This window comes from Palaemon carinicauda, chromosome 18, assembly GCF_036898095.1.
Source record: "Palaemon carinicauda isolate YSFRI2023 chromosome 18, ASM3689809v2, whole genome shotgun sequence".
Taxonomy (NCBI): Eukaryota; Metazoa; Arthropoda; class Malacostraca; order Decapoda; family Palaemonidae; genus Palaemon; species Palaemon carinicauda.
Window position 1 is genome coordinate 384,324 of NC_090742.1, and position 17,591 is coordinate 401,914.

The 17,591-nt window shown below is 42.3% G+C and overlaps 1 protein-coding gene across 1 annotated transcript in view; it reads right to left on the reverse strand.

Annotated features, from left to right (window-relative positions):
- Positions 1-17,591, reverse strand: part of LOC137657574 (dihydroorotate dehydrogenase (quinone), mitochondrial-like) — a 207,377-nt gene that overhangs the window by 134,007 nt on the left and 55,779 nt on the right. The window contains exon 3 of the mRNA XM_068391908.1: positions 14,481-14,680. Within this exon, the coding sequence (XP_068248009.1) occupies positions 14,481-14,680 (200 nt within the window). The remainder of the gene's footprint in view (positions 1-14,480; positions 14,681-17,591) is intronic.

Here is a 17,591-nt window from a genome sequence, read left to right on the forward strand (position 1 = left end):
GAAGGAAAATTTGGTAGAAATAACAAGCATTAAGTGGAATAAAAATTCATTTAAGAGAGGATGAACAGGGTCATTCAAGACTACCAATTCTGAAGAGAGTAAAAGAGGAATTAATGTTGGAGGGATGGAAGGGACTAAGTAACAAAGAAATTAAAGGAGCAATTATGAAATTACACTTACAGTTTGGACATGGAAGTGAGGAGGAGATTTGGAGGTTAACAGAAGAGGCCAAGTAGAGTGATGGTTTAGGTGGATGAGAAAAGGAAGAAGTTAGGACGATAATAACATATTTAATTGCTACTTGTGAAATATATAGGAAGTATAAAAAGAAATCCAGGGAAACCTGTCGTTGGATTTTCTTGGAGTACAATATTTAATGAAGTTTTGACTTTACATGAAGGAGAGATCGGAGGGAAGGAAGTTTTTTAGTTATTGTTGATGTGGCCACCAGATATTGTCAGGCATACTGGATTAATGACAAAGGGCCAGAAACTAATCATAAGAACCCTTATTAATGGATGGTTCGCATTTTATGGAGCACCGTGTAAAATACTTTCTGATAATGGTGGAGAGTTCCAAAATGAAAAAAATGAGAAAAATGACTGAAATGTGGAATATAAAATTGTTGGCTACAGCAGCAGAATCACCATGGAGTAATGGATTGTGCAAGAAAACAGTTGGAATCCTTAAAGGATGTCTGAGGAAAATGGGAAATGAGTAAGTTGCGAGTTGGCAAATAGCTTTGAGATAGGTGGTATGCGCAAGAACCTGTTTAGTAAATAATGGGGGATTTTTGACTAAACAGCTAATTTTTGGTAGAAATCCTGCATTACCGAAATTAGTAGCTAGCAGAGATACAAGTACGGAAGAAGGGGTAATAAGGGATACATTGAATGCAGTATAAAAGGCTGGAGAGGCTTTCATTAAAAATGAGTATTGCAGCAAACTAAGAATCGTTTTAAATAAAATCGTAAGAGAACATAAACTTAAGGAGGCAGTAGTTGGAAATGAGGTGTTCTACAAGAGAGAGGAGGAAAAAGAATGGAGTCGGCCTGCTGGGGTTGTAGGGATGTCGGGTAAGACAGTCGTAGTAAAAATGGTAGTTCATTGAGAGAGAGAGCTAGGATACACATTACAAGAATTCAATGTAAGGTAGCAGAAAAAGAAAGATTGTCAGAGGTTAATAGAAATAGGGACAACAGTATGGATGATGTACAAGTAGGTGTATGCAAGAATGAAGTAACAAAGGTACAGGAGACAGAAGTGATTATTTGGAATAAGAGGGAAGAGGATAGAGAGAGAGAGATGATAAGAAAGAGGAGGAAGTAGTAGGTGAGAAAGGCTTTACAGAAGAATTACCTACGTTGAGAAAAGGGAACAGGGTTAGAGCAGTAAATAAAGACACTGGTCAGATGGAAGAATGGACAGTATTAAGTTTGGCTGGTAAAAGATCTATTAAATACTGGGGAGATGCATACAATGCACAAGATTCTTCTACTGCTGACAAAGGGTGGATAAACCTAAGAGATTACAGGAATATTGAAAAAATTGGGGGATGAAGAAGAGGTTTTGTTAGGTTTTGAGAATCAGCACATGTTAGAGCCTAAGGAAAAGGAGTTACAGAGTTGGAGAGAAAACAATGTACATGAGGGGGTGGAAGATACTGAGCAAAAAGCTATATCCATAAGGTGGAAAGTCAATGAGAAGTTGAAAGGAGGTGAAAAGATATGTAAGGCCAGGTTGGTTGTTAGAGGATTTAAAGAAGAAATGCCAGACTGGGAAAAAGATGCTCCTACTTGTAATGCAGAACTGTTGAAATTGTGCTTGACAATCATCAAATTAAAAAATGGAATTGTTACACGTTAGATGTGAAAGCAGCATATTTACAGGGTGATCAAATACAGAGGGAAGTATATTTGAAACCACTGGTTGAAGGAGATTGGAGAGGCTTATGGAAATTTAAGAAAACAGTTCATGGGGTGAAGGATGCAACAAAAGCATGGTATTGTAGGGTAGTGAATGTAGTGAAAGAACGTGGAGGAAAGAGAAGTAAACTGGAGCCAAATATAATCTATTGGAGGAAAGACAATGAACTGGTAGGTATATTATGTTCTTATGTGGATGACTTTTGCTATGGGGGAAATAAATAGTTCATGGAAAAAACAATTGGAAGGATAAGAGAGAAACTTAAAGTGGGTGAACAAGAAAGTAAGAGTTTTAAGTAAATAGGAGTAATGGTAGAGCAAAATGAAAGGATGATAAGTATCAATCAATGTAAATATGCCAACTCAGTAAAGGAACCAGAAGCTAGACAATATATTGGTAACAGAATACTAAGTCAGAATGAACTAACAGAGTATAGGTCCGTGGTTGGACAGCTTAATTGGGTGTCTTTACATACAATGCCAGCAATATTGCATAGTGTTATTGAATTAAGTAAGGCATTTAAGGTGTAAAACAAAAGATATGAGAAAATTAATCAAAGTGGTAAGGAGAGTTGAAAGTATAATGGGAGAGGTGATATTAGATGAACTACAAGAGAATATCTATTGGGAAACATATGCAGATGCATCCTTTGGTAGTAGGTTGGCCAGGGCACCAGCCGCCTGTTAAGATACTACCGATAGAGAGTTATTATTATTATTATTAATTGCTAAGCTACAACCCTAGTTGGAAAAGCAGGATGCTATAAGCCCAGGGGCTCCAACAGGGAAAATAGCCCAGTGAGGAAAGGAAACAACGAAAAAATAAATATTTTTAAGAATAATATTAAAATAAATATCTCCTATATAAACTATAAAAACTTTAACAAAACAACAGGAAGAGAAAATAGATAGAATAGTGTGCCCGAATGTACCCTCAAGCAAGAGAACTCTAACCCAAGATAGTGGAAGACCATGGTACAGAGGTTATAGCACTATCCAAGACTAGAGAACATTGGTTTGATTTTGGAGTGTCCTTCTCCAAGAAGAGCTGTTTACCAAAGCTAAAGAGTCTCTTCTACCCTTACCAAGAGGAAAGTAGCCACTGAACAATTAGAGTGCAGTAGTTAACCCCTTTGGTGAAGAGGAAATGTTTGGTAATCTCAGTGTTGTCAGGTGTAAGAGGACAGAGGATAATCTGTAAAGAATATGCCAGAGTATTTGGTGTATGTGTAGGCAAAGGGAAAATGATATTTTAATTATAAAATAAATTTTTGAATATACTTACCCGTTGAATATATAGCTGCAACTCTGTTGCTCGACAGACAAACTGTACAGAAAAAACTCGCCAGCGATCGCTATACAGGTTGCGGGTGTGCCCAACAGCGCCATCTGTCGACCAGATACCCAGCTCTTATGTAAACAAAGACTCAATTTTCTCCTAGTCCCACTGCGTCTCTATTGGGGAGGAAGGGAGGGTCATTTAATTTATATATTCACCGGGTAAGTATATTCAAAAATTTATTTTATAATTAAAATATCATTTTTAAATATTTAACTTAGCCGGTGAATATATAGCTGATTCACACCCAGGATGGTGGGTAGAGACCAGTAATATATGTTTACATTTTATGAGCAAAGATTTTTTTTATTTCATTTTAGGAGTTATCAAAATAACAAAAACAAAATAAATAGGTACCTGGTAAGGAAGTCGACTTGAACGATTACTCTGCCTTTTAAGTACGTCTTCCTTACGGAGCCTCGCGATCCTCTTAGGATGCTGATCGACCCCTAGGAGCTGAAGTATCAAGGGTTGCAACCCATACAACAGGACCTCATCAAACCCCTAATCTAGGCGCTCTCAAGAAATGACTTTGACCACCCGCCAAATCAACCAGGATGCGAAAGGCTTCTTAGCCTTCCGGACAACCCATAAAAACAACATTAAAAAAATTTCAAGAGAAAGATTAAAAGGGTATGGAATTAGGGAATTGTAGTGGTTGAGCCCTCACCCACTACTGCACTCGCTGCTACGAATGGTCCCAGTGTGTAGCAGTCCTCGTAAAGAGACTGGACATCCTTTAGATAAAAAGACGCGAACACTGACTTGCTTCTCCAATAGGTTGCGTCCATTATACTTCGCAGAGATCTATTTTGCTTAAAGGCCACGGAAGTTGCAACAGCTCTAACTTCGTGCGTCTTCACCTTAAGCAAAGCTTGGTCTTCCTCACTCAGATGTGAATGAGCTTCTCGTATTAACAGTCTGATAAAGTATGATAAAGCATTCTTTGACATAGGCAAAGATGGTTTCTTAACTGAACACCATAAAGCTTCAGATTGGCCTCGTAAAGGTTTAGTACGCTTTAAATAGAACTTAAGAGCTCTCACAGGGCATAAGACTCTTTCTAGTTCATTGCCTACAATCTCCGATAAGCTGGGAATATCGAAAGATTTAGGCCAAGGTCGAGAAGGCAGCTCATTTTTGGCTAGAAAACCAAGTTGTAGCGAACATGTGGCTTTTTCTGACGAAAATCCGATGTTCTTGCTGAAGGCATGAATCTCACTGACTCTTTTAGCTGAGGCTAAGCATACCAGGAAAAGTGTCTTTAGAGTGAGATCTTTCAGGGAGGCTGATTGTAGCGGCTCAAACCTGTCTGACATGAGGAATCTTAGTACCACGTCTAAATTCCAACCAGGTGTAACCAAACGACGCTCCTTAGTGGTCTCAAAAGACTTAAGGAGGTCTTGAAGATCTTTATTGTTGGAAAGATCTAAGCCTCTATGCCGGAAGACCGATCCCAACATGCTTCTGTAGCCCTTGATAGTGGGAGCTGAAAGGGATCGTCCTTTTCTCAGGTATAAGAGAAAATAAGCTATTTGAGCTACAGAGGTACTGGTCGAGGATACAGAAACTGACTTGCACCAGTCTCGGAAGACTTCCCACTTCGATTGGTAGACTCTAATGGTGGATGCTCTCCTTGCTCTAGCAATCGCACTGGCTGCCTCCTTCGAAAAGCCTCTAGCTCTCGAGAGTCTTTCGATAGTCTGAAGGCAGTCAGACGAAGAGCGAGGAGGCTTTGGTGTACCTTCTTTACGTGCGGCTGACGTAGAAGGTCCACCCTTAGAGGAAGACTTCTGGGAACGTCTACTAGCCATCGAAGTACCTCGGTGAACCATTCTCTCGCGGGCCAGAGGGGAGCAACTAGCGTCAACCTTGTCCCTTCGTGAGAGGCGAACTTCTGCAGTACCTTGTTGACAATCTTGATCGGTGGGAATGCGTAGAGATCTAGATGTGACCAATCTAGGAGAAAGGCATCTATATGTATTGCTGCTGGGTCCGGGACTGGGGAGCAATAGATTGGAAGCCTCTTGGTCAGCGAGGTTGCAAAGAGATCTATGGTTGGTTGGCCCCAAGTGGCCCAAAGTGTCTTGCACACATCCTTGTGGAGGGTCCATTCTGTTGGAATTACTTGCCCTTTCCGACTGAGACAATCTGCTATGACATTCAAGTTGCCTTGGATGAACCTCGTTACTAGTGAGATGTCTTGACCTTTTGACCAGATGAGCAGGTCCCTTGCGATCTCGTACAACGTCAGTGAGTGGGTCCCTCCTTGCTTGGAGATGTACGCCAAGGCCGTGGTGTTGTCTGAGTTCACTTCCACACTTTGCCTCGAAGGAGAGACTTGAAGCTTTTCAAGGCCAGATGTACTGCCAACAGCTCCTTGCAGTTGATATGCATGTTCCTCTGACTCGAGTTCCACAGTCCTGAGCATTCCCGACCGTCTAGTGTCGCGCCCCAGCCCACGTCCGATGCGTCCGAGAAGAGAACGTGGTTGGGAGTCTGAACAGCCAGGGGAAGACCCTCTCTTAAGTTGATATTGTCCTTCCACCAAGTCAGACAAGACTTCATCTTTTCGGAAATCGGGATCGAGACCGCTTCTAGTGTCTTGTCCTTTTTCCAGTGAAAAGCTAGATGGTATTGAAGCGGACGGAGGTGTAGTCTTCCTAATGACACAAATTGTTCCAGGGATGATAGCGTCCCTACCAGACTCATCCACAGCCTGACTGAGCAGCGTTCCTTCTTCAGCATGTTCTGGATGAATAACAGGGCTTGACTTATTCTGGGGGCCGACGGAAAAGCCCGAAAAGCTAGACTGTGAATCTCCATCCCTAAATACACAATAGTTTGGGATGGGACCAGTTGCGACTTTTCCAAATTGACTAGGAGTCCCAATTCCTTGGTCAGATCTAGAGTCCACTTGAGATCCTTCAGACAGCGACGACTGGAAGAGGCTCTGAGAAGCCAGTCGTCCAAATAAAGGGAGGCTCGGATGTCCGATAAATGGAGAAATTTGGCTACATTCCTCATCAGCCTCGTAAATACGAGAGGAGCTGTGCTTAGGCCAAAGCACAGGGCCCGAAACTGGTAGACCACCTTTTCGAAAACGAATCTCAGAAAAGGTTGGGAGTCTGAGTGGATGGGGACGTGGAAGTAGGCGTCCCTTAGGTCTAATGAGACCATCCAGTCTTCCCTTCTGACCGCTGCTAAGACTGACTTTGTGGTCTCCATGGAGAACTTCGTCTTTGTGACAAAGACATTCAGAGCACTGACGTCTAGCACCGGCCTCCACCCTCCTGTCTTCTTTGAAACCAAGAAGAGGCGGTTGTAGAATCCCGGTGATTGAAGGTCCGAGACTTTGACCACCACTCCCTTCTCTAGCAAAAGAGACACTTCCAGTTTCAGGGCTTGTCTCTTTTCTTCCTCTCTGTACCTGGGAGAGAGATCGATGGGAGACGTTGCTAGAGGGGGTTTGCGTACAAAAGGGATCTTGTACCCCTCTCTGAGCAACTTCACAGATTGTGAATCTGCGCCTCTCTTCTCCCAGGCTTGCCAGAAGTTCTTGAGTCTGGCTCCCACTGCTGTCTGAAGTTGCGGGCAGTCAGACTCTGCCCTTAGAGGACTTGGATCCTTTCCTCTTCCCTCGCTTCCCTTCGGCACGAGCACCTCCTCTGCTGGAGGCTCTGCCACGAAAGGGCGGAATAAAGCGAGACGCTGGAGTGTCAATCCTCGGTCTAGCTGACAATGTAGGCAAAGGGGGAGCTTTGCGAGCTGAGGACGCAACAAGATCGTGAGTGTCCTTCTGCACTAACGAAGCAGCTATTTCCTTTATCAGGACTTCTGGAAATAGGCACTTGGAAAGGGGAGCAAAGAGAAGCTCAGATCTCTGGCACGGTGTAACTCCAGCAGAAAGGAACGAGCAGAGAGACTCTCTCTTTTTCAGGACTCCGGACACAAATGAGGCAGCAAGCTCATTGGACCCATCACGGACGGCCTTGTCCATGCAGGACATAATGAGCAAAGAAGTCTCTTTATCTGTCGAAGAGATCTTCCTGCTCAGGGCTCCTAGGCACCAGTCTAAGAAGTTAAAGACTTCAAAAGCCCTAAAGATTCCTTTCATAAGGTGGTCCAGGTCCGATGATGACCAACAAATCTTTGAGCGTCTCATGGCAAGGCGGCAGGGAGAGTCTACAAGACTTGAGAAGTCGCCCTGGGCAGAGGCAGGAACTCCCAAGCCGAGAACTTCTCCCGTGGCATACCAGACGCTCGATCTAGAAGAGAGTCTAGCAGGGGGAAAAGCAAATGCTGTCTTCCCTAAACTCTTCTTGGACTCTAACCAGTCTCCTATCACCCGCAAAGCTCTCTTAGACGAGCGTGCGAGGACGAGTCTGGTAAAGGCAGGTGCGGTAGAAGGCATGCCTAAAACAAACTCTGAAGGCGGAGAACGAGGAGCCACAGCAACAAACTGGTCAGGAAACAACTCTTTGAAAATAGCCAAAACTTTTCTAAAGTCCAAAGAGGGTTGAGTAGACTTAGGCTCGTCCAGTTCTGATTGTTGATCATCTTGATGTGCAGCAACATCATCATCAGAAAGTTCCTCATCCGAAAACTGATGAGGAAACGGCAACGGAGTGGGTAACGGCTGGTTCGCTGAGTCCGGTCGCACTGGTGCATGCGTGACGGAGCCGGACGCAACGTCATGGACCTGCTGCATAGTCTGTGAACTGTCAACAACCATGGTAGCGCGAGGACGCACAGCGTCTACCCGAGACTGTCTAGACTGACTGGGTTGCGCAGTGGAAACCACACTGGGTTGCGGAGGTTGACGCACCGCGTCAAAACAAGTCACCTCTGATGGTTGTTGAACGTCCAGAACGTCAACAACAACCTCCGTGCGTCGCTTAACGTCAACATGCGGCTGGCAGCCCACACTGGATCGCATCGGTGGAGGAACCCCCTCAACTGGTGTACGTGAGAAGGTTACCTCAGCGTCAACAGGACGCACAACCGATCGCTTTGAAGGTTGTAGGCTAGGTACTGCACTCGCTGCTGGTACGGCAGCAACCTTCTCCGCATGAAAGTCCTGCATCAAAGACGTAAGCTTGGACTGCATGTCTTGCAGCAAAACCCATTTAGGGTCTACGGGAGCAGGTGCGGCGACAGACGGTGTTAGTGTCTGAAGCGGTACCGCTTTGCCTCTCTTAGGCGGTGAGCAGTCATCAGATGACGGCAACGAGTCCGAACTGACCCAGTGGCTACAACCGGGACGTTGGACTTGTCCTGAAGGGACCGATTTACGTTTTAAAGGCCGTGAGACCTTGGTCCAAAGTTTCTTACGAGAAACACCTTCAGACGACGAGGTATAAATGGGCTCTCTCGTCTTACGTAGGTAGGGGCGATCTTGGGGAGATACGCCCGATACCATGGAGGGAACGTCTGTTCGCTGATTAAAGCCTCTCGAACCCATGCGTCGTACGACATTGCTTCTCCCCTGGACTTGGGAGCTTGCAAGAGGTCCCGGACTAGGAGGACGACAGGCACGAACAGACGAACCCTCAAGCGCAACACTGTTCACAACACTATCACTTGGCACTTTAGCACTTCCCACAGCACTTTGGCACTTAAGCTCCTTAACATCCGCCATGAGCTGATTGCGGTCACTTGCAAGGGACTCAACTCTCTCACCCAGAGCCTGGATGGCACGCATCATGTCAGCCATCGATGGTTCCTGAGTGCTAGGAGGGGGGTTAGGAACAACCACTACAGGGGAAGGAATAGGTTGTGGGGCATGAGGAGAGGATACATCAATAGACCTAGAAGAACTTCTCCTAACTCTATCTCTCTCTAGCCTGCGTGTGTACTTTTCAAATTCGATAAAATCGAATTCCGAAAGGCCCACGCACTCCTCACACCGATCTTCCAATTGACAGGTTTTACCCCGACAATTGGAACAAACAGTGTGAGGGTCGATAGAAGCCTTCGGAAGACGCCTAGAACAGTCCCTAGCATTGCATTTCCTAAATTTGGGAACTTGTGAAGGGTCAGCCATTTTGAATTGGTCAAGGGAAAATTCCAAAAACGATCTAAGTCATCAACAATGAATCCGTTACAAAAAAGAGTTCAAGGATTTGTTTGAAGAAAAACCCTGCACAGCGAAAGCTCAAAACCAGAATATAGTACTTCACCAATAAGATGTGAAAAACTCCAGTTTAGCAACAGCGAGTAAAGTACGTCTTGTCGACACGTCGACAGAGAGAAAATTGAGTCTTTGTTTACATAAGAGCTGGGTATCTGGTCGACAGATGGCGCTGTTGGGCACACCCGCAACCTGTATAGCGATCGCTGGCGAGTTTTTTCTGTACAGTTTGTCTGTCGAGCAACAGAGTTGCAGCTATATATTCACCGGCTAAGTTAAATATTTAAAAATGAACCGTAACCAGTGAGAAGGATCCATTGTAGTACTGTCTGGCCAGTCAAAGGACCCAATAACTCTCTAGCGGTAGTATCTCAACGGGTCCTTTAACTGGCCAGGCAGTACTACATTGGATTCTTGTCTCTGGTTACGGTTATTTCCCTTTGCCTACACATACACCGAATAGTCTGGCCTATTCTTTACAGATTCTCCTGTCCTCATACACGTGACAACACTGAGATTACCAAACAATTCTTCTTTGTTCAAGGGGTTAACTACTGCACTGTAATTGTTAAGTGGGTACTTGCCTCTTGGTAAGGGTAGAAGAGACTCTTTGGCTATGGTAAGCAGCTCTTCTAGGAGAAGGTTACTCCAAAATCAAACAATTGTTCTCTAGTCTTGGCTGGTGCCATAGCCTCTGTACTATGGTCTTCCACTGTCTTGGGTTAGAGTTCTCTTGCTTGAAGGCACACTCAGGCACACTATTCTATCTATTTTCTCTTCTTGTTTTGTTACAGTATTTATAGTTTATATAGAAAATATCTATTTTAATGTTTTTACTCTTAAAATATTTTATCTTTCCTTCTTTCCTTTCCTCACTAGGCTACTTTCCCTGTTGGAGCCCCTGGGCTTATAGCATCTTGCTTTTCCAACTAGGGTTGTAGCTTAGCAAGTAATAATAATAATAATAATAATAATAATACACAATTGGATTGTATAATATCTTTGACAGATGACACGAGGAGGTGTCCTATATGGTGGAAGTCTAGAAAATCAAGAAGGGTAGCAAAATCAACTATTGAGACACAGGCGTTAAGCATGGGAGAGGTGATAGAAGATTTAATATATTTCAATAGGTTATGGGAGGAATTAATGGGAGAGAGAAGATTAAAGGCAATAGTGAAAACAGACAGTAGAACACTAATGACAGTCAGACAGCTATTAAATCAAGTACGGGAGTTAGTGGTAAAAGACTAAAGATAGAGATTGCAGCTATCAGGGAAACAATAGAATTTGGAGAAATACAAGAAGTGCAATGGATAGCAGGAAAGAAGAGAATAGCTGATGTACTTACCAAGGCAGGATTATCTAAGGAAAATATTAGGGCATATGTGGCGAGTAGAGATATGAAGGAGAGTGAGGGGGTAGGGTTGTAGAGAGGACACTACTGTTGGAAACAGATGGGAGGGGAGGAGAAAGAGAAAAGTATGATTAGTTACAGGATTTATTTTGATACTTTATTCTAAGTAAGCAAATCTAAAATAGCACAGTATGATAGTTGAAAGGTTATTAAGTGAAGAAGTACAGTATTATTAGAAAGGGTTGATATAAGATATATATAGCAAAGATTGCGAGAAAAAAATGAAGAGATTTTTTTTATAATCAGTAAATAGGCAATATAGCAATAATTAGTTTAGAAAAGAGTTGTTTATGTGACGTCAGGTCACGTGCTGTTGTTTATAGTGAGGGGGACTGTTGGCGAAGGAGTCAGCTGATTGGATTCATGGTGTTTGAACTATATTGATGGTGGGAATGCTCTCTTCTCTCTCTCTATTGGTTCATATGTATCTAGTGATGGAATTGTTTTGTGTTGACAGGCAGTCATCAGATAAAGAAATTAATTAGAGTAAAAAATATTAAATATATCAGGAAATGTATTTAGCAGAGCTGAAACAGCCAATGAAATTGTTAAAGAGGTACTTAATGACATGTTGTGAGCACAAAAAATAGCCCCACCCACTCTCCTGGCAAATAATTTTCACTTTTGACCTTCAGTTATGGATTGAGAGGGAAGGTTGAGGTGTGTAGTTTAAATTTATAAAACTCAGGTTTGTATAACTAAAAAAATACAATTGCAGTATAGTAACCCCTTGCCATATTTCATTTCCCCTATTGGGCCTTCAGTACATCACACATTTTTTTGGACTAATATGTAAATCAGATATCATGGACTCCTAAGTATAATGCAGGTTTCTGCAGCTGATAGATAGTTATATCAAATTTTTCAATTATTTACGTGGTGAAATAAGAATTTTCATGGCAAAAAATCAATACAGTAATGCCACAACTTATGTTGTTAACATACTCCCAGGAAAGATGGGGACCCTAGTTCCACACCTGGGGGGCTGACATGGGGTCACAGCTCCAGGGATGAAACACGGGGCTGGCACCACTCAACCTGGCCACAAGGAGACCTAAGTTGTGGCCCTGTACATCGGCCACGCGGAATGTAATGTGGGGTCATAATACCTGTCCCGCTTGGCTACCTGGATAGCCGGGGATCCGAGACACTGGGTCAAGGCCCCAGATCCATGAATCGGTGCCAGGAGCCCAAAACACGGGGCTGACATTAGTCAACCTGGTCACCATGGTAGGCGGGTATATTGATCCTGGGTAAATGCCCTAAACATGGGGCCGTAACACCTACCCTGCTTGGCAACCTGAAACATGGGGCCATAGCTCCCTCCTCATGGGACTGAGAGCAACTCGGGTGCTGTCCACCTCTAAGAGAGGTGGTGTCGAAAGGAGCCCTTTCTAACAACTATGGCGAACTGGACTTCTTCAGTTTCTTCTTAGAAATGTATACAAAGTTGGAAGTAAAAAAAAACGATGAGGAAGAAGAACATGCACGTTTTTTCCTCAGGCTTTGAAAGCAGAGGTGTCAGTCTGATAGACCAAGATAACAATGCTTCCTTGAAAGGAGAAACCACAGGGGTATTCCAATACAAATCACAACACTGGGGAACACTGTCATAGGGGAGAGATAGACACACTTGCGCGGGAGCAGAAGATCAAGAATACCAGGCACAAGGTTTGGGTGAAGACACAGGGGGAACTGGGTTAGGGGAGATGCACAGGAACATCCCCAGCCCTAGAATGAAGTACCACTAGAAACATCACAGAAGTTACTGACACGGCAGACACAATGATTACGCCCTTCACCACTGGCATCACCAAGGAAGACACTGGCACTGGGAAGCTTACCTGAAAGACCTAAGGGGACCCAACCCTTCCTTAGGTCACCTTGTCATCATCGGTATGTAAAATTGAAGAGCTTCCAACCTCTGATGGAGTACGGCGATCACTGGGAGAACCCTATATGCCACCAGAACCTAAAAGCCTGGTGATGCAGCACCAAGGGCTCCATGCTCCTAATGCATACTCCCAGGGGACAGAGCTCAGGGTCTAAACATTGGAGTGGTGGTAGAAAAACACCAAATGACTGGAGAAGAAGAAGTAAAGCTCTCTTCCGCCCCATCAAAGCTTGACACTGCATAAGAAATCACGGCCCACACTCGGTACACAGAGATGATCGTGAAGTCATACACCTGGCAAGAAGCAGCGTGTGGATCCACAGCTGGTTTTCAAAATCCAGTGTATTTATTATTATTATTATTATTATTATTATTATTATTATCATTATTATTATTATTATTATCATTATTAATATTATTATTACTTGCTAAGCTACCAACCTAGTTGGAAAAGCAGGATGCTATAAGCCCAAGGGCTCCAACATAAAAAATTGCTCAGTGAGGAAAGGAAATTAGTAAAATAAACTACAAGAGAAGTAATGAACATTATAAAATATTTTAAGAACAGTAACAAAACTACAAGAGAAGTAATGAACATTATAAAATATTTTAAGAACAGTAACAACATTTAAACAGATCTTTTATATATAGACTATAAAAACTTGAAAAAGTTAGAAGAAGAGAAATAAGATAGAGAAGTGTCCCAGAGTGTACTCTCAACCAAGAGAATTCCAACCAAGACAGAGTAGGACCATGGTACAGAGGTTATGGCACTATCCAGGACTAGAGAACATTGGTTTGATTTTGGAGTGTCCTTCTCCAAGAAGAGCTGTTTACCATACCTAAAGAGTCTCTTCTACCCTTACCAAAAGGAAAGTAGCCACTGAACAATTACAGTGTAGTAGCTAACCTCTGGAGTGAAGAAGAATTGTTTGGTAATCTCAGTGTTGTCAAGTGTACGAGGACAGAGGAGAATGTGGAAAGAATAGGCCAGCCTATTCGATGTGTGTGTGTGTAGTCAAAGAAAAAAATGAGCTGTAATCATAGATATGGATCCAATGTAGTACTCTCTGGCCAGGCAAAGGAGTCAATAACTCTCTAGCAGTAGTATCTCAACAGGTGATTGGTGCACTCACATCCATAACAATTAACAGCCAGCATTCACTTCTTGAAAGAAAAAGTAAATGAAAAGTTTGATTAATGGCACAACAGTATGCCCGTCATCATTGCGGCAAAAAACAAAAGTGGAGTGCTTTTGACAAATGGGGGAGGGGCTCCTCACCCTAACCCACCCCTGTTGCTTAACTGTTGTTAAAAGAATTCAGTGGCCATCCAGATAACACTGAAAACATATTCCCTACCTAAGGGATTCAGGTTTGTATTTAGCTTAGGAGCAAAGAAGGGTTTGCAGGTATTTGTTCTCCTGAGATGTTGCTGGATAGCCCTACCAAAAAGTCCACCTGTACAAGAATTGATAAACTCTCAGAATACAGAATAAGTACAACAACAATAATTCTCCTATGTTAGGTAGCTCATCCAAAAGCCTTCAACACATCTTCACATCCATATGATACATACAGTACATCAGTGGGAAGAAAAATTTCCCTTTTTAATTACCAACAACCTCATTTGTCCACTTGGCCTAAAATCATGGTAGTATAAGTGCAAAATTAAAAGTTAGCAACTTGTATGCAAAACTACAGTAACGATGATAAACTAAAATACTTCAATATCAAAATTCAGAGATTTGATAAAATAATAAAACTACAAACCTGTTTATGACTCCTTTGTCCTCCGGTAACCGGAACACACGTGGTTTAGGATTTCCTGGTTGAGGAAGTGGAGTAATCGATCCTACTTCCACAAAGCTAAACCCCATCTCAAAGAGACCTTCAACAGCCTCACCATTCTTGTCAAAGCCAGCAGCAAGGCCTACAGGAGTTTTGAATGGTATATCAAAAACTTGTGATTCCTGGAAATACAAAATTCAATAATGTAACTTTACATTCTCCTTAAAAGAGGAAGATAACTTCGTTCCATTAATTACTCATTACTCATAATTCCTGAGAGAGAGAGAGAGAGAGAGAGAGAGAGAGAGAGAGAGAGTGTGTGTGTGTGTTACAAGAATTTTGATTATCTCAAAGACTTTTTTGTCCATCTGCTCTTTGGTAGAGTGATTTAGTTTGAGTATTTAGAGAGTTCTTATGATCTTGTCTAAATCATTCTTGAACTCGTTTACCATGTTTACTGTTTACTACATCCACAGGAAGTCTATTCCAAGAACTTGCTATTTTGTATATAAAGAAATTGCCACATTGAGTAGTATTGTATCTTTTCAATTCCAGTTTGTATCCATTACCTCTGGACTGATTTGTGCTAATCGTGAATAGATTGTTGTAATCTACCTTTGTTATTCCTTTAAGAACTTTGAATGCCTCTATTAACTGTCTCTTTAGTCGTCAAGTTTGTAGATCGAATAAGTTCAAAATTTCTATCTTCCATCTTTATCCAAACTGCCTTCCTGTTGGAACTAATCTAGTGGCCCTAGCTTGTACTGCTTCCAGTCTATCTATATTATTCTGAACACTTGGAACACAGAATTGGACTCCACATTCCAGATGGGTCTTAGTAGTGATGTGTACAGCTGTAGTACAGTGTCTTTGTTTCTGTATTTGAATTATCTCTTTATGTAACCTATTAGTTTTTGTGCTTTCTTTTCATCTTTTATGCTCTGTTTGGTGAACTTCAAATCCTTGTTGATAAAAATACCAAGATCTTTCTCCTAGTCCACACTTTCTATCTTATTACCCAGCACTGAGAGAGAGAGAGAGAGAGAGAGAGAGAGAGAGTGTGTTACAAGGATTTTGGATGTCTCAAAGACTTTTTTGTCCATCTGAGAAGACTCCATTTGCTCTTTGGTAGAGGGCAATTTAGTTTAAGCATTAAGAGAGTTCTTATGATCTCGTCTAAGTCATTCTTGAACTCGTTTACTGTGTTACTGTTTACTAAATCCACTGGAAGTCTATTTCAAGTACTGTACGTATTTGTTATTTTGTATGTAAAGAAATTGCCACATTGAGTGGTGTTGTATCTTTTTCATTCCAGTTTGTATCCGTTACCTCTGGATTGATTTGTGCTAAGCGCGAATAGATTGTTGTAATCTACATTTGTTTTTCCTTAAAGAATTTTGAATGCCTTTATTAACTGTCTCCTCAGTTGTCGAATTTGTAGATCAAATAAATTCAAACGTTCCATCCCACTTCTATATCCAAATTGCCTTAGTGTTGGAACTAGTTTGGTGGCCCTAATTTGTACTGCTTCCAGTCTATCTATATCCTTCTGAATACTTGGAGCCCCGAATTGTACACGGTATTCTAGATGGGGTCTTACGAGTGATATGTAAAGCTGTAGTATAGCGTCTTTGTTTCTGTATTTGAAGTGTCTCTTTATGTAACCCATTAGTTTTTATGCTTTCTTTCAGCTTTTATGTTCTGTTTGGTGAACTTCAAATCCTTGCTGATAATAATACCGAGATCTTCCTCCTGGTCCACACTTTCTATTTCATAACCCAGTATTGAGTAATCTGATTGTGGGTTACTATAACCTATGTGCATGACTTTAAATTTCCCACAGTTGAAAGTCATTTGCCATTTTCTGGACCCTTCTCCTAGCTTCATTAGATCCTCTCTTAAGGCTCCTATGTCTTCTCAATTTGCAGCATTTATGCCTAGGTTAGTATTTTTGGCAAATTTGGCTATTCTATTAGTTAATCCTAATTATATGTTACTAATGTAGATCAAGAACAGCAATGAGAGAGAGAGAGAGAGAGAGAGAGAGAGAGAGAGAGAGAGAGAGAGAGAGAGAGAGTTTTCAGTGGCACAAGAACACCCATTGAATAATTAATTTTCATTTACTATAGCTAAACGATCCAGAATCCTTTAAAACCGACCTAGTTTTCAGTGGCACAGGAACACCCACTGAATAATTAACAAGATAGTTGGTTACCAAAAGGTGGTGAGAGGGTCAAGCACATGTCACAGAATAGCCCCTCTAAGGAAATTTAATTTAAAGGACTCTGGTTTGCATAGCTGGGAAAAATAACAAATTTGGAAATAATTTGTATTTTTCCTAACATACAAACTTTCGGCAACGCTGAAAACCAGCCAAGACAATTTTAGTGAGGGATAATTACCCCATCCGCTAGTTAGCGGGAGGGGGTTCGGGGTAGACTAGCTACCCCGCTCACTCACACCTGTCGGTTGAGTAACCACTTTTGCTTTCTGGCAGGGACTTCTAGGGGGACAGGGTGGCGGGCCAATTTGTATAAATAGATTCAGGTTTGTATGTTAGGAAAAATAAAAATTATTTCCAAATTTGTTATTTGTTCCGACACAGATACAAACCTTCGCTATTTATTAGGGTGACTTACTCTTAGGAGGGAGGAAGTCCTTACCAACTGGCCTTGGTCATAACCCGGGGTCCTCTCTATTTCGATCTGTGATCGATAGTAAAGGGGACCCTACCCTCGCTATATTCAAAGTAGATACAAGGTAACTCACTGATAGCGGCCTGCAGAAGCTTGTGTGAGAGAGACTCGTGGCTTGTCTTCACTCGAGGATTCTAAGACATATCCAATACCCTCCCTCAAGAGGTATTGGTGACGTAACAAAGTATTCATTCATACCCAGGATGCACAAGAGAAATGATTCTTACCTACAGAGGGGTGAGGTCAGCTATGCTTTGGTTTTGCGGAGCTATTTCCCCAGGGGGGGAGAAGGAGAAAGCAAGAAGTGAGCCAGACATTCTTTTCCTTCACCCTAGACTAACCCGGGTAACCTCAGCCCTCAACCCTCTGCTACTTGCCCATCAAGGAGCCTGAGGCA